This window comes from Poeciliopsis prolifica, unplaced genomic scaffold (assembly GCF_027474105.1).
Source record: "Poeciliopsis prolifica strain line A6 unplaced genomic scaffold, Auburn_PproV2 SCAFFOLD017, whole genome shotgun sequence".
In the NCBI taxonomy this organism is placed as follows: Eukaryota; Metazoa; Chordata; class Actinopteri; order Cyprinodontiformes; family Poeciliidae; genus Poeciliopsis; species Poeciliopsis prolifica.
Genome location: NW_026562392.1, coordinates 9,793,160 through 9,812,606, shown reverse-complemented (window position 1 = coordinate 9,812,606; position 19,447 = coordinate 9,793,160). Strand labels below are relative to the sequence as shown.

The 19,447-nt window shown below is 39.0% G+C and overlaps 2 protein-coding genes and 1 pseudogene across 4 annotated transcripts; 2 read left to right on the top strand and 1 right to left on the bottom strand.

Annotated features, from left to right (window-relative positions):
• Positions 1-1,154: 1,154 nt before the first annotated feature.
• Positions 1,155-12,373, bottom strand: mrs2 (magnesium transporter MRS2). Its single transcript, XM_055042198.1, has 12 exons — positions 11,764-12,373; positions 10,855-10,919; positions 10,583-10,619; positions 9,651-9,763; positions 5,127-5,288; positions 4,915-5,045; positions 4,710-4,826; positions 3,877-3,946; positions 2,294-2,376; positions 1,980-2,097; positions 1,794-1,898; positions 1,155-1,258 (listed from the first exon to the last, which is right to left on the bottom strand). Exons 1-12 carry the CDS (start codon positions 12,089-12,091, stop codon positions 1,211-1,213), a joined length of 1,377 nt encoding a protein of 458 aa, XP_054898173.1. The 5' UTR covers positions 12,092-12,373; the 3' UTR covers positions 1,155-1,210.
• On the top strand, positions 5,484-9,793 carry LOC129367627 (integrin beta-1-B-like). 3 transcript variants are annotated; one of them, XM_055042201.1, is made up of 7 exons: positions 5,484-5,609; positions 5,691-5,952; positions 7,013-7,223; positions 7,294-7,423; positions 7,501-7,804; positions 8,912-9,190; positions 9,332-9,793. In XM_055042201.1, exons 2-6 carry the CDS (start codon positions 5,708-5,710, stop codon positions 9,159-9,161), a joined length of 1,140 nt encoding a protein of 379 aa, XP_054898176.1. In that variant the 5' UTR covers positions 5,484-5,609; positions 5,691-5,707; the 3' UTR covers positions 9,162-9,190; positions 9,332-9,793. The 3 variants fall into 3 exon arrangements, with proteins under 3 accessions (XP_054898176.1, XP_054898175.1, XP_054898174.1); XM_055042200.1 differs by having other exon boundaries at positions 5,486-5,609; positions 5,707-5,952; positions 7,010-7,223; XM_055042199.1 differs by having other exon boundaries at positions 5,486-5,609; positions 7,010-7,223.
• Positions 12,374-12,468: 95 nt separating the features above from the next.
• LOC129367624 (lipid scramblase CLPTM1L-like) lies at positions 12,469-19,305 on the top strand (annotated as a pseudogene).
• Positions 19,306-19,447: the final 142 nt, after the last annotated feature.

Below are 19,447 nucleotides of genomic sequence, written 5' to 3'. Positions count from 1 at the left end.
ACTTGAAAAGCAAAACAGTGAAGCACTAGTTTTTTGCAGAGGGGCTTAAGATTTTGCAATCAAACCAACATTTGAATGTTTCACTGTTTTAATATATTAGATAATCTCCAGAAAAAAAACTAACTGTAATTTAAGAACTTTCATCTCGAAGGTTTCAAATACCTGCAATTTTCATTGTCAGCTGCCTGATTACCTTCACCTGTAAGAGGTAATTTTTTCTCCAACATTTCCAATTTGTGGCTGTTTCAGGTTTAAAGTGATAAAACCTCGTAATTAAAAGGGATTTGCATGTTTTCACTGATGTTTCACCATTAAAATCCTGAATAGGATTAGTGATAGAACAAAGTCAATAGCAGCAAGAAGCCTTAAAGCATTTCATGTAAATATTGTGATCATTTTTTCAACACAGGACAAACTAGTTGGACCGCTCAGCCATTGTTTTAATCAGATATGACACAGACCAGTTGTTATGCATCAGTTAATTTTAATGACACATGTTGGCAACAACAGAACATACCAGATTATCATCTCAACGTCACGCTTTCCAAAGCAGTGTGTGCCACACTCTAAGAATTCTGGTTTAAATTCAAAGCCATTCTTTACGTAAAGTTGCAGGCTGAACTTTAACTTTAAACATATATTAAAATGTTGATTTTGTTTCAATAACCTTGTTCTTATCTTTTAGGTTAATTTCATTGACAAATTGTATTCATTAAGAGAAAAGTAAAAATGTAAGAATTTCTGTGGAACTGTGCAATACCATGCTTTAAAGTGTCCCAAGTATCAATAAACTATTTCGAAAGAAAAAAAATCATATTAAAATTTCAAATTAAAATAAATATACATCTACTCTTGAAAAAGCCTCTTTTTAAAGTACCGCTTCTTTAATGGTTAGGACAGTCATCTGTCTCAACTCAGGATCTGCCACTCACCTTCCAAGGCTTTAACAATTTTCCGTAACAAAGCAATTTTCCGTAACTTTACTCTGAATAAAACAGGTTGTGAACATATCCATTTGGAGGTCTGAGTAGCCAAATGATACAATGAAAACACAGAATAATGTGGACACAGCCTTGACTACTACTAGTACCACAAAAAAAGGGCACACAAAGGTGAGACTCATGGTGTCTTATAGGCATGGTGATAGGATCGTCTTCACAGCTACAGGCTCTGGTCTGTTTTTTTTTTTTCCTTTGTTGAAACCAGGACCTCATCTGACTCCAGGCTTAGTATCTTGCGGTTTTATATTTCTTTGAATCTGTGTCACAAACAAAACACAAGTTAGCCTTTAAAACACAGTGACTTATAGGAGTTCAGACAGAGATTCACATACAGTACGTACAAATACACACATATGTAACTGTACACTTTAACATGTTAAAACCATGATCTTCAATGTAGTTTGCTGGATTTTTATTTCTTAAGACTAAAGCAAAATTGTTAATAAAATACAGAAAATCTGATACCCCTAAATAAAATCCAGTGCAACTAACTGCCATCAGAAGTCATGCAATTAGTTAATAGAGCTCACATGCGAGTAAATGAATTGAAGTTGGATGGAGCTAGAGGAGTGGGGGGGGAAATACAAATGAATATGACTCTTTTCAGATTTAAATCTGTAAAACAGAATGTAGAAAACTGACAATATTAGATGAAATATCCCATAATTTTTGCTTTGTGATAATCTACCTCATAATAATCCAATAAAATACTCTGGAGAATGTGGTTGAGGCGTGACAAATCGTTTAAATGTACAACAATGCGGTGTAGTGGAACTGCAGAGTTTGGATTACCGCTGAGGGATGCAGATGCCGTCCCAGAAACGATAGGAGGCGTCGCCATATTAACCCGCTGCCCAAAAACATGAAGCCTGTTACCAGCCAGAAAGCACGAGGGTCCTGTGATGAACAAAGATAAGCAGACACTTAACAGATAAACAATTTCAACTTTAAGGCATGATTAACAGCAGAATGACTCACATCTTCAAAAGCCGTTGTTAAATTCATTCCAAAAGCCACCCCGATGAGCCCAAACAAGGTCAAGGAGAAGGAACCCATAGTCAGCTGCAGATTCAGACGCATCATCACATTACGATGGCTACAGTAGGAAAGACATAGTTACATGCAGTTTTATGTCACGTGAACTGTAAATATTTTCACAATTTTTCTGAAGAATCAAAGGAAGAAAGGCAAAGTGGACAGAACAGCAGTTTCTTATTGTGCTGACATGTCACTTTCTCTGGACATGGTTGTACATGTAACATTTTAAAATGATGTCTAATCAGGGCGTGTACCTGTCCAGATTGATAAAGATGACACTCTCTGAGTCGTCTATCAGTCCCTTGAGCTCTCTGGTCTTGTTGGCGAGCTCCTCGGCCTGTAGGCAATGAAGAGATTATGATCTGAACGGAGTCATGGCCAAAACTGAAAACATCCTCTGTTTAATTAGGTTTCCTGTTTCAGATCAAACCAGAAATCATCTGGTCCACCCTGAAAATTAAAGATAACTGGATAAAATCCTAGATGAAAACAGTAACTGAGATACATTGTGTCATTAACATGGAGTTAAGGTCTGAGCTTTGTTTTCCACAGAGCAACATCATCATTCTTTTTGTCTTCCAGGATTCATTTGTTGATTAGCATCTTTTGTCTTAGTTTCTTTTTGTCTAATTGTCTCACTGATGTTCTCATTTTACTGAACAGAACGAGTTAATGACAGGTCCAGCCCAAAGCATCATCCCTCTACTGCAACTCTCAAAAACTATTAAAAAGTTGTTTTTGCCGACAAGCTGTGTTTAGTTCAAATCAAAAACAGTTCTGTAAATTACAAACAACTTAAATTTGGAGTTGTCTGTTTAAGTGACATTCTTCTAATCATCTCTGAATCAGAGAAAGCATTCAAAAGCAAAATCACAGCTTCTGGAAGAACCATATTTGAGTGCTTACAGTACTGATTAACTGACAAGCGATAAGATCCTAACTGTTTGGAAATGTCATTTCAATCCTGTCCAGACTGCTGGGATATGTTTATGAACACCTAAATGCTTCAGATGAGGGCAATTGGACTCATTCTTGAGGACTTACATGAATCTCAATAGTCAGAAGCAATGTTTTTTTTTCCACAAGAAGTTAATTAGTCTCAGGCTGTGAATTGTAATTACTAATAAAAAATATTTTCATCACTGAGAAAGACTGTCCACATAGTTGAGAACTACTAAACAAGAAAAGCTTTTGAGCATCTTGGAAGGCAAATCCAATTTGTCAGCAAAATGTGCGTTTCATTTGTCATTATTTGGCAACGCAAAAAGTGCTGCATGTTTTCTCACTACAGCTGACCCTCCCACAAGTGCAGCTGGTGCACACTCATCCCTGAGCCACAAGCTGCATTGAACTGTCATATATGTAGTGTGACTGGTGATCTATGAATCATTCATTGCAGATATTGAATATTGCATGTAGCCTGTTGGGACACTTTATTCATGGCAACTGGCATCAGTTTAGTTTTTTGAAACTGAGCCTGTTCATATGCGTCTCTATGGTGGCACATCCAACTCAGCAATAGTTAGCACTTTTCAGAAAAAAATACTTTTCTTTCTTAAATATAAATGTATCAAAAACAAGTTATACATGTAGAAGTCTATCAATTGTTAATTTTTTTCTGTGTTTTGCCTTTTGTTTAAAAGTAAATTAATCTAAATTTTAGTCCAAAAAATATATGTTTTAACATTTGTTATTTATGTTAAAAAGTCAAGGCAAAGTTTATTTAAACAACCTCCGCTGGCCAAAGTGCTTCACAACAAACACAACATCAAAAGTAGATAAATGATAAAATAGAAATAAAATTAAGTTAAAAAAAAAAAAAAAAAAGCACAGCTACCTGCATGTAGTAATTCTCAAGTAAATGCTCCATCTCCTCACAGTGGTCAATAGCCAAATTGCTATCCTCACTAAAAAGCAGAAACAAACATACATATATTTATCATTTAAGCATAAAAAACATTTAAGGTGCGGCAAAATGAACCTTATCAAGAAAGAAAATGTTGCAATATGGCATTAAAATGTACTTTCACTTTTCCAGTATCTATTATAAAATATTCATCGCTAGCAAAAATTTTAAATTTGTGGCATCTATTTACATTGACAATTACCTTCAGTCACTTAATTGGTGAATATAGTCCAGCTCAGTTTAGCATGGCAAAACTATAAACAGGGCATCAGCAGGTTTCGGTAAGTCAGATTTAATACTTTTTAAGACCTTTTCAAAGCCACCGTGAATAAAACACAAGACTGAAAAAACAGTAAGTGGAGGGGATAATTGGGGGATCCTGCTGGCTTGTATGGGCAAACAACAAACATACATGAGGGAGTGGCAAAAACAAACATCATCCAGCCTACTGGTGATATTTGCCCTTTCACATGATAGATGCAAAAAAGCTGGTTACTATCTGCCTCGAGTCACAGAACAAAAAAACAGAAAAATAAAAATTTTTCCTTGATACTTTTGCTATGCCTTTTGTCAGTCTATCAAAAATAAAATAACATCCAATTGATTCCTGATGTGTGAAAACAGTGAAAATCCAACTTTGTGATTGATCAAAATTTTTCTTTTGTTTTGTTTTCACAGAAACTAATTTAAACACTGTCCTTTTAGAATGATCAGAAATCGATTTCAGCATTTAGAAACATAAATGAAATTACACAAGAACATACAAAATTCTTGGATCTGTCCATTTGGTAAGACACAATTGCTCAATCATCGCATCCTCGTCCAGGATTTTCAGCAAGGACTCCTTGAAAACTTTAATGTCTGTTTCCAACTCAGACAAGCTGCCAGACAGAAGATAGTAAGTCAGGTTAAAACATAAAATGTCTCAATGTTTTGGCTCCAACTCTGTCATCTGACTGTGCTCTTTACCTCTTGCTGCTCTGCAGCAGAATATGCAGCTTACTTCTATCCGCAGAAACGATTTTAGGATCCACGAGCGACTCCAAGGTGTCCAGTATGCTCGGTTTGACATCGTCCAACCAAGTTTTCAATGTGTTTACCTGTTGACACAGATCTATGAGGACACACGCACAAACACAAGGTTCCTGTTATTTTGAATGAGAGCATAAAGCATGTGGAACCTTGTGCTGCAGGATGGCCTCCAGTGCTCTAAACTCAAAGGGCAGAGAGTGCGTCTGTGATGCTAGCTGAGGGCCGAGCTCCAGGACCAGCCAGCGTTCCAGACTCAAACCACGATAATCCAGCACCAAAAGCGACTCTTGGGTCAGGATAACTTTCAAAGACTGAAGAGAAAATATTTTGAATTAATTAAAACTTGTAATGTTTTTACATAAGGTGCAGATGCTTTTTTTTTTTTTAAGCGATTTTATCTGCATGTTGTGGATATGTTGTAGTCTGGCCAGATGTGTATTTTAAAGTCTGTCCTTTCAAGAGTTGACTCTGATCTGTAAATATTTGCAGCGAGCAGCCAGATCAATAAAACCTTACTGATTCTCTATAGGTCTGAGTTTGAGGCTGGGGATGTTCGGTGTATCGGTATATCACACTCTGCAGAAGTAGATCTGACTACTCTGATAAAGCACTGAGGGCTGTCAACACATCAGGTAAAGAACAAGGCGTTGGATCACAACTTTTGTTACTTTTCTTTATGTTTGGCTTGCAGCTGAAAGGTTATTATCCAATAGTTTTTCTTGGCTGCAGGATGGTTGTGAAACTGCTGTTCCTTTGGCTGTTGTTCTGTCTGAGCTGGGCCCAGGAACAAAGGTGCCTGCAGTCCACCTCCAGCTGCGATGAGTGCATCCAGGCCGGCTCTGGCTGTGCTTGGTGCAACTCCCCTCAAGCTCACATTCGTTGTGCGACAACAGAAAAGCTGCGGAGCACTGGCTGTCATGGGAGGCACATATATAACCCTTCTGGCAGCATCCAAGTGGTAAAAAATGATAGTGGGTAAGCATCCTAACTTATACAATAACCATAAGCAACTTTAATTGGGTTAAATGTGGAAGCAAAAATTATTTCCTTTTGTAATTTTCCAGTTGCACATTTCAATAGTTTCCATGTTAATATGCACTGACGAAACTTATTAGGACGAGCAATATAAGCTGAAATATACTAAACCACTGGCTTTTTGTTGATAAAAAAATTCTTGGAAAAATTATGATTTCTGCAGTCTAAAAAAATCTACAGTTACCTTTTAGTGTTCTTTTCAATACAAACAAAAACTTTTATGTACTTTATTTAGATGTGTGATGAATCAACATAAAGTGAAGATACAGAAGATGGAAAATAAAAATAAAAATATGAACAATGTGGTGTGAATTTGCATATGTCCCACTTTCTGCTGGTTGCTCTTAGTGTTTGTTGCTACCAGTTTTTTCACATCTAGACATTGAAATTATTCCATATTTTTCCATGCAAAACAGCTCTAGCTCAGTCAAACTGAATGTTGCCGCAAATTCTCTGTGATATTTAGTTCTGAACTGTAACTGGGCCTTCCTACCATATCACTATGGTTTGATCTAAACGTTCCCATTGCAGCTCTGTCTTTTGCAGATTCAAACGTAATTATTTTTTGTGCAAGACTGTCTTCCAGTTAGCTCCATTCATCCTCTAGTCAACTGATCAACTTTTCTTTCCCGGCTGAAAATAAGACACTGCCACAACCACGTGCCACAGGGGTCATATTACATTCAGAGTGAAGTACACTTTCCCAGAATGCAGTTGTGAATGTGAGTCAAAGGTTTACCTTTAGCCTCATCTGACTATTGGAGGCCTTTACAGAACAGTTGTACATATACTGAGATTACACACGCGTGGACACTTGGACTTTTGAAGGCAATTGGTTATACTATATTTATTTAAGAATATCACTCTATATAACGGTGAATACAAAGGCATACCACATGTTTTTAGGTTTTATTTTGGAAGCATCATTTTTCATCCAGGAATAATAGTATGATTACTTCCAGAAGGTGCCTTTTATATTCTGACAAATGATTTCCAGCAGGGTTGATCCAGCAGGTGCTGAAGCCTCACTCCTGTGGCCCCAGGAGGTCTTCCTCCACCTGAGGCCAGGAGTTAGCGAGTCTTTTCCTCTCACCATCTCCAAAGCAACAGACCACCCTACACAAGAGCCAATTATGGACCTCAGTAATGTTCCAGCTGGAGTTCATGTCACATTCAGCAGCATAACCAAAGGAAACCCGCAGCTCTTACAGGTCAGAAAGGTAATGCAGAATAATGTGCTGAGGACAGTTTAACAATATTCATAGCTATTTCTCAATGTAGGTGAGTGTGGAAGCTGCCCAGTGTCCCAGTAAGAGTGGAACCTCAAACCAGAACAGAACTGGACCCTGGTCCATTCTTATCACACCTAGAGGGTTTTCAGTGAGCCTCAAACTAGAGTTAACATTGCTATGTAAGCAGTCAGAAAGCATCTCTGTTTATAACCTGGTAAAAAATGTTCTGTTACTGAATTAATATTGCTTCCCACAGGTGAGTGTAACTGCACTGGAAGCCATGAGGAAAACAGCCCTGACTGCAGCGGTCATGGGAGTCTGGTCTGTGGCCAATGTGAGTGCTATGTGCCTTATTTTGGGAAACAATGCCAGATGAATGGCGACTCCATCTCACAATATGAAGATCTGTGCCGCACGGGCCCAAACGCCCCGGTGTGCAGCGGCAGGGGCACCTGTGTGGAGGGTTTCTGTGAGTGCAACAGGCGGGCAGATCCAACAGAGACATACAGTGGACGATACTGTGAGTGCAGCAACTTTGACTGTCCATACCATAACAACAGGTACAGTACCACCAGAAAAGGTCTCCTTTTCATCAGTATCAAACACAACATTTTCAATGCATTCCTGATAAAGATGTGCAAAAAGGAAAGAACATGTGGTGATATTTTACCACCGTGTTATAATCTCAAGACGAAAATTAAAGAAAAATACTAATTTTAATTTCAGTATATGATTATTTTTAATAAGATCCCCCTGCAATCAATACTTTGCTCAACCTTTTGCCTGCAGGATGGCACTTGGTTATTTCCTACAACATTTTCAAAGGTTGGAGCATAGAGAGGGAGCCAGGGGGGTTACTACTGCTCTTTGAACAGTCTCTAGATCATCCACTGTCTTGGCTCCTCTCTTATTACATCTTCTCCTCAGAACACCTAAAGAGTTGTCCGATTGGTTTAGATTTGTAAACTATGATGACCATTTTGTGTCTGATGACCATTTTGGTCAATTTCACAAGATTTACTTTAATCATTTTCTTTTTAAAAAAATCTGTATGATGGCCCACATCATACAGATCTCGATGTTAGAGGTTTTCATTTAAAGCTGAATTGAACTTTAAAGAGCTTTAACAAGGTCATCAGAGCTTTGGGATTATAAACGGATCCTCCACCACTTTCTACAGTTTCATTCTTTGCCTCGCCCCAAACTCACCTGCAGTTTTTCTTAATGAAAATCTCAATGTTCAGGTAGGACCCAAACAAGCAGTTACCACACTGAACCATCACACAGTGTCTTCATCATTCTAAAGCCCAACAGCAGAAATTAACTTGTGGTTCTTTTAATTAGCTTTAAAATAAACTAATTTCATTCAGTAAGACATATAAAAAACTTGAAAGGTGATCAATTTTTTAAAAGGTCATGAAGGTTTTGCAGCTCTGGTCAGATTGAGGGTTAAATGGCTCTTTAACAAGCTGTGTTTTGGCCACAGACGACGTTGTGTCAAGTTGAGTAGTGGATTTCTCTCCATTTCTCCCCATGAGATGAGGCTTTATTTTAAAGTTTGTTATGTTTTTACACATCTTTACCAGGACTGAAAATAAGTGTGGCTGCCACTGTAGTTTTAGAACCGATGCCAAAAAGAATGACGTTGAAACATTTCTATTTACCAGACTCTGCGGAGGCAATGGGAGGTGTGAATGTGGGAGGTGTCTGTGTAACAGTGAGTGGATCGGCAGTGCTTGCAGCTGCTCCATGGAAACCGCTTCCTGTATGGCCAAAAACCAAATGCTGTGCAACGGCAGAGGGGTGTGTGAATGTGGAAAGTGTCGTTGTATACCACCGTATGTCGGTGCGACCTGTGAGGAATGCCCTACTTGTGTGGGCAAATGTCAGGATCATGCTGCGTGTATGGAGTGCTGAGCGTTTCGAACCGGAGCAAAAAAGGACACGTGAGAACCGATATTTATCTTACATCACCTGAATGGCATGAAACGTTGTGTGCACTGCTGTATGGAAGAGTTGAACCAGTTTCTTAATGAGGTGCTAGTTTTAATCATATTTCAATAACTTGGATCTGCTTTTTTCCTCAGCTGCAACAGACAGTGTGCCGACCTCAATGTTGAAATCGTTGAGACAAAAGATGAGCTTCAGGGAAACCTGTGTAAAATAAGGACGGTTGAGGACCTTTGCTACTTCTTCTTCTCAATCCTGCCCTCTAGTGGACAGTTTGCTGTTGCTCGAGCTAAAGAGTGCTGATCAACCGTGGCTTTTATGTTTATCTGTTAAACTGAACCTGTTTGGGCAGCCTAATACTAATAAATCTATTCACAGTATGTATAATTTACTTTTCTGTTTTTCTGATGAACATGATTAGAAAGAGAATGTCTAGAAATAAGGAAGAGAACGTACGCCCATTCGTATGATGATGCAGTTGTTTCTGGTGCTGAAGCTGGTGCTGTGTTGGAAGCGAAGGTCTCTGGCCTGAAGCTGAAGCTCCTGGCAAAGTTCTGTCTTCTTCTTTTCTGGAAAATAAAAAGGCATCGCAGGAGAAATGTCTGTTATCAATATTTTATACATTTTAGCAACATTTTTATGCTTCGTAAACTGTTTCACATTTTGGGATTTTACATGGAACTAAGCACAAAGTAGAACAAATGAGGAAAAACAAGGGTTTGTGTGGTTACATTTGATATAAAGTGTGATATGCAAATATACTCAAAGAAACTAAAATGTAGTTTCATACAAGACATTGTAAGAAACTAGTCATTTCATAAAGAAGCTTTCTGTCACAGGGCTGGAAAAGGATTCACCCATAAAAGAATAATATTTGAGATTTTGGCCAGCACTGAAAATGAAATACATCATAACCTTTATGAAACACAATGATGGCAGCATTATGCTGTCCCAACAGGCTGAGACGTCCAGTCAAAGCTACAATAGACATGTCAGAATTCATGTCTTTGTCATGTCTTTGAATGAAAATTTTGAAACTGCAACTCCCAGGAGTTCTTCAAGTAATCTGGCTGAACTTTCGCTCTTTTGTAAAAGAGAATGTCCCACAACACTGTAATGACAGGTGGCTCTATAAGGTGCTGACAAATTTTCCTTCCAACTTCCAACTATACATTACTTTGTGCTGATTTATCACATAAAACCCCAATAAAACACAAAATGTAGAATTTTGTGAATAACATACACACACAAAAAATGTTCATGAGTATGGATACTTTGTGTTTCTGGCTTAAGAAGTCTATATAGCTGGTATACTTAAATGACGTATGAATGATGCAAATCTACGAACCAATCATCAGTCTTCGTTGCAGAGATTTCCTAACACTTACCGAATGATGTCACATTTCCCTCCAGATCAAATTTCATCTGTTAAATAAATGGGACATAAAACTCGTTAATGACGTTAAGCAGGCCGGATGTAAACAGACATTTAAATTTATTTCCCCACTGAACATATGCAACTTCAAGGTCTTTTGTAAGTGCAATATCTATGAAACCCAATAGTGTGAGAGGTTTTTTTTAAAACATCATAATATCAAGTTTACCAGTAACCAACAGCAGTAATACCAGTTACACAACTCTTTGGAGTTGATTATCTCACCACATTGAAAGTTGGAGACACAGTGGACAGAGGGGCGTCAGTCACTCGGCTGCGCGCAGAGGACACTGGTAAAGCAAAAACACAACTACACTTTAAAGACAACACTTTTTTCATTCTTTGCTGATGTCTTTTCAATCACGGCAGGAACAAAACATGACCTTTGACAAACAGAATCTAAAAAGTATCACATTTTTTCATATCAGTCCATACCTTCACAACAAAGAAGAATTAAATACTTTCTTTACTGACTAAAATGTTGAAATACTGGCGACATACTGGGTGCTGGTTATTTCATAAAGGAGTTTTCTGAACCCACCATGAATGAGTTCAAACTCCCTTTGACAACTAATGTTTTATAATCAACATTTTCCCAGTAGTATTGACAATAAATAGGAAAAGTTGTTAGCACCAGTCTGTCACAAAGACCCGATTGTTTCCATCTCTTCAGTTGTATCAATAAAAAACCCAAACATAGTGAAGTTTAGCAGACAGATAGTATCCAAGCTACAACAAGGCAATTCCTGAAGAACTATAAGTTGGAAACTAGCCATATATGAGATGATCAACTCTGCATTTATTTATTTTTTCTCAAATACATAACCATCAGACAGTAGTGATCTGTTGTGAATAGTCCCATAAAGTCTGACACCTTTTCTGTTTGTCCATGTGTAGCTCACTTTTCTTTATTTTCAAGTCACAAACTGCAAAACAAAGCTAGAAACCTGGATGGACAAAAGGTAAGACAGCGAATACAATTCTAAAAAAAACATAGATTTTCAGGGTTTTTTTTTTAGATCAACAAAGCAAAACATGTTTCTAAACTGATACCAGTAACAAGACACCTCAGACTTAAAGGTGTCTCAGTTACCTGTAACTAAAGTGACTTAAGCTAATCTGTGCAACTCTTACCAGGCCAGGCTGCTCCTCCTCGCAGCAGGATGTCCTTCGTGGGCCCAGCAGACTGACACCCCCTATGCAGACTTCTTAGTAACACTGGCCTCTGATAACATGTGGAAGTAGAGTCAATATCCCCACAGCTCCTGCTGAGCAAGCCCGCCTTTCTACTACCAGCTTGTCCCAGCTGGTGTGTAACTGTGGGACCATTGAAGAGGATCAGAGTTTGACTCTCAGCAAATCGTGGGCAGAAGGAGCTGAAAACTCGTTTTCTAACAGATGCCATCCTGGAAGAGTTCATGCAGCCAGCAAACAGCAGCAGTCGGTGCAACTTTACCTCCATCACAACCAAACATAGACTGAAGGAGGCTGAAAATGCTACTGGAGAAACACACACAGGGCAGCATCAGCCTCCATAAAAAAGAGGAATGAAAATACTGGAGTCATCTCCGGAGTTGTCCAAACTGGTAAGAGCCTATTGCCTATAGGAAAGTCGTAGCAATAACTTTGGATTAAACTCAGTCAGTGTACTGGTCTACCTTCCTCTCAATGTTTTCACGACGTGCTCTGGACTTCCGCTTGTACCTGCAAACTCTTCGTGTGTACCTTTTGTCCGTCCTGAGAAGAAACAACACCTCCAGGAAGACAAGCTGGACACACGCCGCTAACTATCGGCTCTCTCGGCTGAAAACGTGAGGCTACTTCTCCCAGAGAACAACCCCTCCTCCAAGCTAGCAGGCTAGCAAGAGCACCCTCCACAATGCACCGCGGAGTGCAAAGATCGTCTCTACTGAAGACAATCACTCTGTAGGTACTGAGATTTTAGCATATTTCGTTTAAAACCTAATATTATATCCAAATATCACACACACACACACACACACACACACACACACACACACACACACACACACACACACACACACACACACACACACACACACACACATATATATATATATATTATATATATATATATATATATATAATATATATATATATATATAAAATTGACAAATTTACTTGTATGTTTACGAGCGTTTCTCTCAAATTCCAATTGTTCAAGGAGGGTGTGCGCAGGCGCGAAGCATCAGCATCCCCAGGTCTGCTGGATGAAGACCTAACCGGAAGGATGCTGCGAGTCGGGAGGAAGTCGTGCGGATTGTGTTTTTTGACGCCGTGACACTTTGCGCCCTTTTCTCTTGGTGTCGAACGCCATTGTTCCCACCATGTTCCCATCCTGTTACTCCAAACCCGCAGACAGCGGAGGCAAGAGGAGCTCCGTCGCTAAACTGCTGCTGGGAGTGTTCGTGGTGTATATGCTGCACACCGCCTGGCTGCTGTACGGCTTCCTCAACACCAAACCCTGCGATGGAGGCAGGGAGAGCCCTGCATTACTTCCTACCTGGCTGCCAAACCCAGACTGCAGGTTACTACAGGATTTTTATTCTTAATTGATCAAATCACGCAATATATGAACATCAGGCAGATTTATTTTAGCGCAACACACAATGCTATTTATCTACTTATGTAACATTTCTCTGCATAAAGCTCTCTTTCATGAAAATTAGACACTTAACTTCCTCTGTTTATCAGACATAATTAAGTTGAAATAAAATAAGAAACTAAGAAATGTTATCTATCTATAATAGATTCAATTTAGCTTTGAACCGCAAAATGTGTAAAGTGTCTGATTAAATGCACTGTACAGAAAAATGTTTCTCTGTAGAATAATCAGTCTGACTTCAACACCCATGATAGTTATATTTCTTTGTTTTTGGTTCAAAGGAGTCTTGCTTTTGTCTAGTTTTAAATCACTTTTTTTCCCACTATGTGCCTTTTTATTCAGATGAGTGTCTATACCTGCCTTGTGCCAGATAACAGCCAACTGACCCTCGCTCTAAGAGTCGACCTCTTTGACCCTCACTCTACGTTTGAGAGGTGGGTTTGACACAACAGAGCTTCCATAGCTTTCAAATGTCTCACATTTCAGTATCCTTTTTTGGGATTGTATGTAAATAAATACACAAAAGTCATATGTATTTGTGAAGTGGAAGGAAAAGGATGCATGGTTTCAACATTTCGTACAAATTAAAATCTTAAAATTGTTTTCAGCTTTGCGCAAATATTTTATTGAACCCCCTTTTTGAGCCTTTTAACAGCCAGCCTGTCAGCCTCGTTGGTTACACTGGGTTTTATTTTGGGTTGTCACAGTAAATTCATATTTATAATGTTACCACATTATAAAGGATTATAAGGATTTTCTTAGTAAAAAAAACCCAAAACACTCTACTTTGCTTCAGTTTCTATCACATAAATAAGAGCAAAATTAAAGACACTGAAGTAAACAGTGTTTTGGACATCTACCTAAAAGGGAGTGTTTTCAAGGAGTGTAAATACTTTTACCCATCATTTTGAACTTTGTATACAAAATCATGTTTGTTTTTTAAATAATTAGTTTAAAAAGATCTATATCCCACAAACAGCAGGATGTCTCCATGTTTCTCCAGACAGGTGAGCGTCTCTCTGCCGGAGGAGACTCAGAATAATGGCTCTCTGTACGCAGTTGTTTATGTTCACAAAGCCGGCGTTTCACCCCTGGAGGACCGGAGAGAAGTCCACTACGCTGCTCATCTCACCACATACATAACTCCTCCACGCACTAAAGGCCAGAAGGCCTCAATGAAGGTACTTCCTGGTGATAGTGTCTAACACCGTGTCCCAGTTCAACCTGATGTCACCGTGGCTTCACCAGAAATCAGATGTCTTTGTATTTCCACCAGAAGCGTGAATCTCAAAGGCCTGTATCGCACTGGAGACCGCACCTGTCCATCACTGTGATGTCGGAGGAGTTCAGCTTCAGCAAGGCGGGGCTTCCCAGTGACGTGCGACGATACATGAGAATGTAAGTGAGCAGGATTCACTGCTGCCACACATACTGGTCACTGCAGTGATGGAAAAACCGGGGCATCAAAAATGAAGTTACTGTTGTTAATAAATAAATCATGAACATTGAGTTTTCATTCAGCTCTGAAAACCTATAAGTCTTAAAGAAACACATAATCATCATTTATTGGATGGAAGGAGAAAAACTGTACTTCAAGATTTTATTTAGAATTAGCAAAGGTTTGTCTTTTTTTGTTGAAGAAATAGAACATAGTAACCCAAGTAATTTTTCAGCTCATGTGCAAAAACATTTTGAGCCTTTCACTCCTTCTTAGAACCTTTCTTCTTTCTCTCCTCTGCTTGCAGATCCCAGGAGGGCAGACGGATGACTTATCTGCCTCTGCTGCTGGTCAATGAGCTCAACTGCAGAGTTAAAGACCTCATGGTAGGACAGCGAACGCAGATTCTTATAGAATCACACATTTTTCTGTTTTCAGGTCAGACCGATTCCACACTTTTGTTCTGACAGGAGATCAACAGCAGCAGCGTGCAGCTCCCTCTAATTGTGTCCTACGAAGGAATATCTCTGAGGACGTTCAGGTTTTGGATCCACCTGCATGACATAGTTTATTCCCTCCGACAGTTTGGTGAGCCGGGGTGGAAGTTGTGTTTTTCTAAGATATGGAATGAGGCTGTTGACGCGTCTGAAATCATTTCATTGTAATGAATTGTTCTACGTTTCTCCAAAGGTTTCACTGAGGAGAATATTGATGAGATTAAAGAGACTTTAATAGGATCCAACCTTTACCTGCTGGTGCTGACTGCACTCATCACGTCTCTGCAAGTGAGAGCACACAACATAAGTGCAAAGGAATGCTTTTGAGAGAATGCTTCATGCACTTTGAACTTATTCAAATTAAATCCCGTTATAGTGAACTTAGCTTTATTGCTACTGTGATTTTAGATGATGGACCAACACAATGTAGTGTGTGACAAACAAAATCTGAAAAGTGTGGCAAGGATTTGTGTTCAGCAGCAGATTAGTTTGCTTACGATTTGTTATACACGTCCACATCATAGTGTTGAGAATTATTGGAAAATATTTAAACTTTAACTTCACATTTCTCTGACTATTTCTTGGCCTACTGCCTGAAATCTCAACAAAATACATCAAGGTTTGTGGTAACATATATGACAAAAAGAGAAAATGTTTAAGAGGTATAAATATTTTTGAAAGGAATTAATAGATACCTCTGAGGATTAGTATTTCAAGTCTTACATGTTCTAAATGAATGTAACATCCAAATGCATTAAAAATATACCCGTTTTAATTCATGGCGATAACTTTCTAATTTGCAGCTCATTTGTGAATTTCTGGCTCTGAAAAATGACGTATTTTCGTGGGCGAAAAAGAAGAGCATGGTGGGAATGTCGAGGAAGTCAGGTCGTTTTTATCTTCTTTTCCATATTCGAAACATTCTGACCAAACATCGACTGCAAATGAACGGCTGCATCGTTTCCTCTGTTCGATTTCCAGTTTTATGGCGCTGTCTCGGCACTTTGCTGATTTTCCTCCATCTGCTGGAGGAGACCAGTCTGCTGGTGCTCCTCCCTGTCGGACTGGGAGCGTGTGTCGAGGTACTCGCCATGGCTGCTTCCTTCGAACTAAACATAGTTACATCAAAGCAAAGCATCCTGAACTCAATAATCCTTCATCCCACCAGGTGTGGAAGGTGTTTAAAGTGTTTAAAATCCAGCTAAACAGGAAGTTTCACGTAAGCGTGCTGTTTCCCCTAAATAATATTTCACGTAGAAACGTTTTGAGCCTGTGAAAGCTTCCCCTAATCTCATCGCAGACAAACAAGCTGGATGAAGAGGAGCGAAAGACGGTGGAGTACGACACGCAGGTGATTTAAATAGTCTCTCTGAGCGCAGAGTTAATGATGTGCCTCAAGCTTTGTTTGATTTCAGTGCTTTGTGCTTTTCCCCCTGCAGGCCTCCAGATACTTGTCCTACTTGGTGTATCCTCTGTGCATCAGCGGAGCCATTTTCTCTCTGGGCTACATACGCCAAAAGAAGTGAGTTCATTCAGAGATTCACCTATCTGCTTCGATTCATAAGCATAAGGCCTCTTATCGGAAAACATTTAAATGCGTCATTCCAGTTCTCGGATAGATTTCTTTCCTTCGGGCTCTTTTGTTCAGCGACGAAGGAAATTTAGAAGTTAGGTTAAAATCAGAATTGAAAAATTGGTGGTAAGTTTTTTTTTTTTTTAGCAAACAGACTACATTTGTTGTACAAGTCTGAGGAATAACGAGTGCTCATTATATTCACTGTAAACTACGTTATGTTGACAGTTACTATTCTTGGCTGGTCAACACCTTGGTCACTGGTGAGTTTCTTAACTTTTGTCCACAGTCTGACTCCTCCAAGTCAGATCTTTATGTCTAACATGTTTTCCAGATGCACGTATTGTGCGTCGGATGTGTTGTGTAGATCATATCTTATGTGTTTGTTTTCCCCAGGTGTGTATGCACTTGGCTTCTTATCCATGGCTCCTCAGCTCTTCATCAACCACAAGGTCTGATAAGCCACAATCAGTTGAAGTCACATTCTCAATTTCCTCGTCAGCAGAAGTCATTCAGCAAAATCGTGACTAAATGATTCTGATGTTTTGCAGTACTTTGCATAAGAATTCACACTTCTTGAATTTCTTATTGCTTTACAACCTCAAACTTGTTTTCTTGAAATTTTATGTGATTAAGTAGAAGGAAAAAATAACTATTAAAAGTTTGGATTTGTATTCAGCCGGGCCTGCATGCTGTGCAGAAGAGATGTCTACCAGCTTTATGAACCTTTTGCACATTTGTCTTTGCAAAACAAATGTGCAAAACAATTTTAAGTCCTGACACAGATAAGATTTCGGATCTCACTTTGATCATTGTAGCACATTAATGGCCTCTGACCAGTTTTCCCACCTCTGCTGATGAAAAGCATCTTCACAGCATGATACTGCTACCAACAAGTTTCACATTGTGTGTAGTGTTTCAAAGGTAATTTGCTGTGTTGATTTTCATTCACACATTCTGTTTGGTTTATGGATAAAATAGATGCATCTGCATCAATCAGAGCGCTCGATCTAATTGCTCTGTTAGATTTCTAAAGCTTAGGATATTCTTCTTCTTTTTTTTTTGTTATAACCTAAACTTCTCCACTGCCTTATACCTGAGCTATCTGCTGTGGTTCTTGTTTTTTGTGATGTCATTTCCTCTAATATGCTTTGGAACTACTCAGAACAGCTGGATTTATACTGAAAGTAAATTGCATGCATGGCAACCTTGCATTAGATGTCATTTAGCTTTAATGAGACTGTAAGTCCACAGTTTTTAGCTTCTTATTTCTAGCATAAAAACATCTCAACAAAACAAACAAACAAAAAAGTGTAAATTTCACTTCATAAGTGTGCTTCTCATTTCTGGTTGTTTGTCACAAAATAATTCCAGTAAAATAAGGCAAAGTTTGTCATAACATGGTAGAAAGTGAAAATAAATCAAGAGGTATGAATACTTCAGCAAGGTACTATAAACTACTATAAAAAAGAGAATACTAACACATTTTTTTTTTCTGGCTGTCTAACAGTTGAAGTCTGTGAGCCACCTGCAGGGGGCAGTGTTGATGTACAGAGTGAGCACCTCCTTCATTTCCTATTACTAAAACATGCTGGCTACCAAGTTCCACAATGATGCACCTTTGAAATTCAACTTTTCAGAAGCTATAAATAATCTGCTTTCCTCACCAGGGGGTGAACACACTGATCTCAGATCTGTGCGCCTGCGCCTCCTTCTTCTCCTCATCTGTTCCTTTCACCTCCTCGCATCAGCTGTCCTGCTTCAGAGACGAGCTCCTCTTCTTCCTGTACCTCTTCCAGCGAAGGTAACCCTGACATGATTCAGCACAAACACAGAGAGCAAACTATGGCAGAATCAGAAACTATAGCTGCATTTGATAAAAGATATTTTTTTAGCTGTACTTCATAAACATGGATTATTGTGTAATGATTTCCCGCTGGCCTTCATCATTTTCACCAGACGTTGCTCTTCAATTCCTAAAAAAAGAGAGAGTGTTTCTAAGAAAGTGAAGACGCAGTGAATGAGAAGGACCAGCAGACATGTTGAAGAGCCAGTGGACGACACCGCAGACGGCCGTTTATCTCCGTTCAGCTGGGACCGATCGACCTCAAAGAAGGGAACAAGACAGGAACATCCACCTGGTGGACACAGACTGATCTGAGACCTGCGGTTTTTGCTTCTAGCTCTCCATGTGTGCATTTGCAGAGCTGATGCTTTTAATTCTTTAGTTAAACTTTCATGTTACTGCTGAAAAGCGTGAACACAGTCATGCAGAAAGGTTTCATTCTCCAGCTCCATCGATGGCATCGGTTCACCTCCTGTAGAGTTCTTTATTTTGCAGTGGTGTTGTAACAGATCAAGTATTGTTTGAACAATCACCTTTGGTTTGAAATAATAATCTCATAAAACAGATCCACTCTGGACACTTTAAAGTTTAGTAAGATCCATTTGTCATCGTTTTCTTTCTTGGTGAGTAAGCACTGGCGTTTGTATTATTCTGTCACGTAAAATCCCAATAAAATATGTTACTGTCTGGCCTTGATTGCTTTAGCTGAATAAATTTTTTTTGTCATTTTTCTCAGCTTGGGGAAAAGCTACAAAGAAACAAAGACCTCTGGGCCTGATTATGTAAGAATTGATGTAAGAGAACAAGAAAAAAGGAAGGCAGGAAATTGTCTGACTGG

Coding starts and splice junctions, on each gene's coding strand:
- LOC129367627 (XM_055042200.1), top strand. CDS start 5,708: ATGGTTGTGAAACTGCTGTTCCTTTGGCTGTTGTTCTGTCTGAGCTGG. Junction 5,953..7,009: donor GTGGTAAAAAATGATAGTGG/GTAAGCATCCTA, acceptor AATGATTTCCAG/CAGGGTTGATCCAGCAGGTG. Junction 7,424..7,500: donor ACTAGAGTTAACATTGCTAT/GTAAGCAGTCAG, acceptor TGCTTCCCACAG/GTGAGTGTAACTGCACTGGA.
- mrs2 (XM_055042198.1), bottom strand. CDS start 12,091: ATGGAGGTAAAGTTGCACCGACTGCTGCTGTTTGCTGGCTGCATGAAC. Junction 5,289..9,650: donor GCATCATCATACGAATGGGC/GTACGTTCTCTT, acceptor TTTTCTCTTCAG/TCTTTGAAAGTTATCCTGAC. Junction 3,947..4,709: donor TGGACAGATCCAAGAATTTT/GTATGTTCTTGT, acceptor TCTGCTTTTTAG/TGAGGATAGCAATTTGGCTA.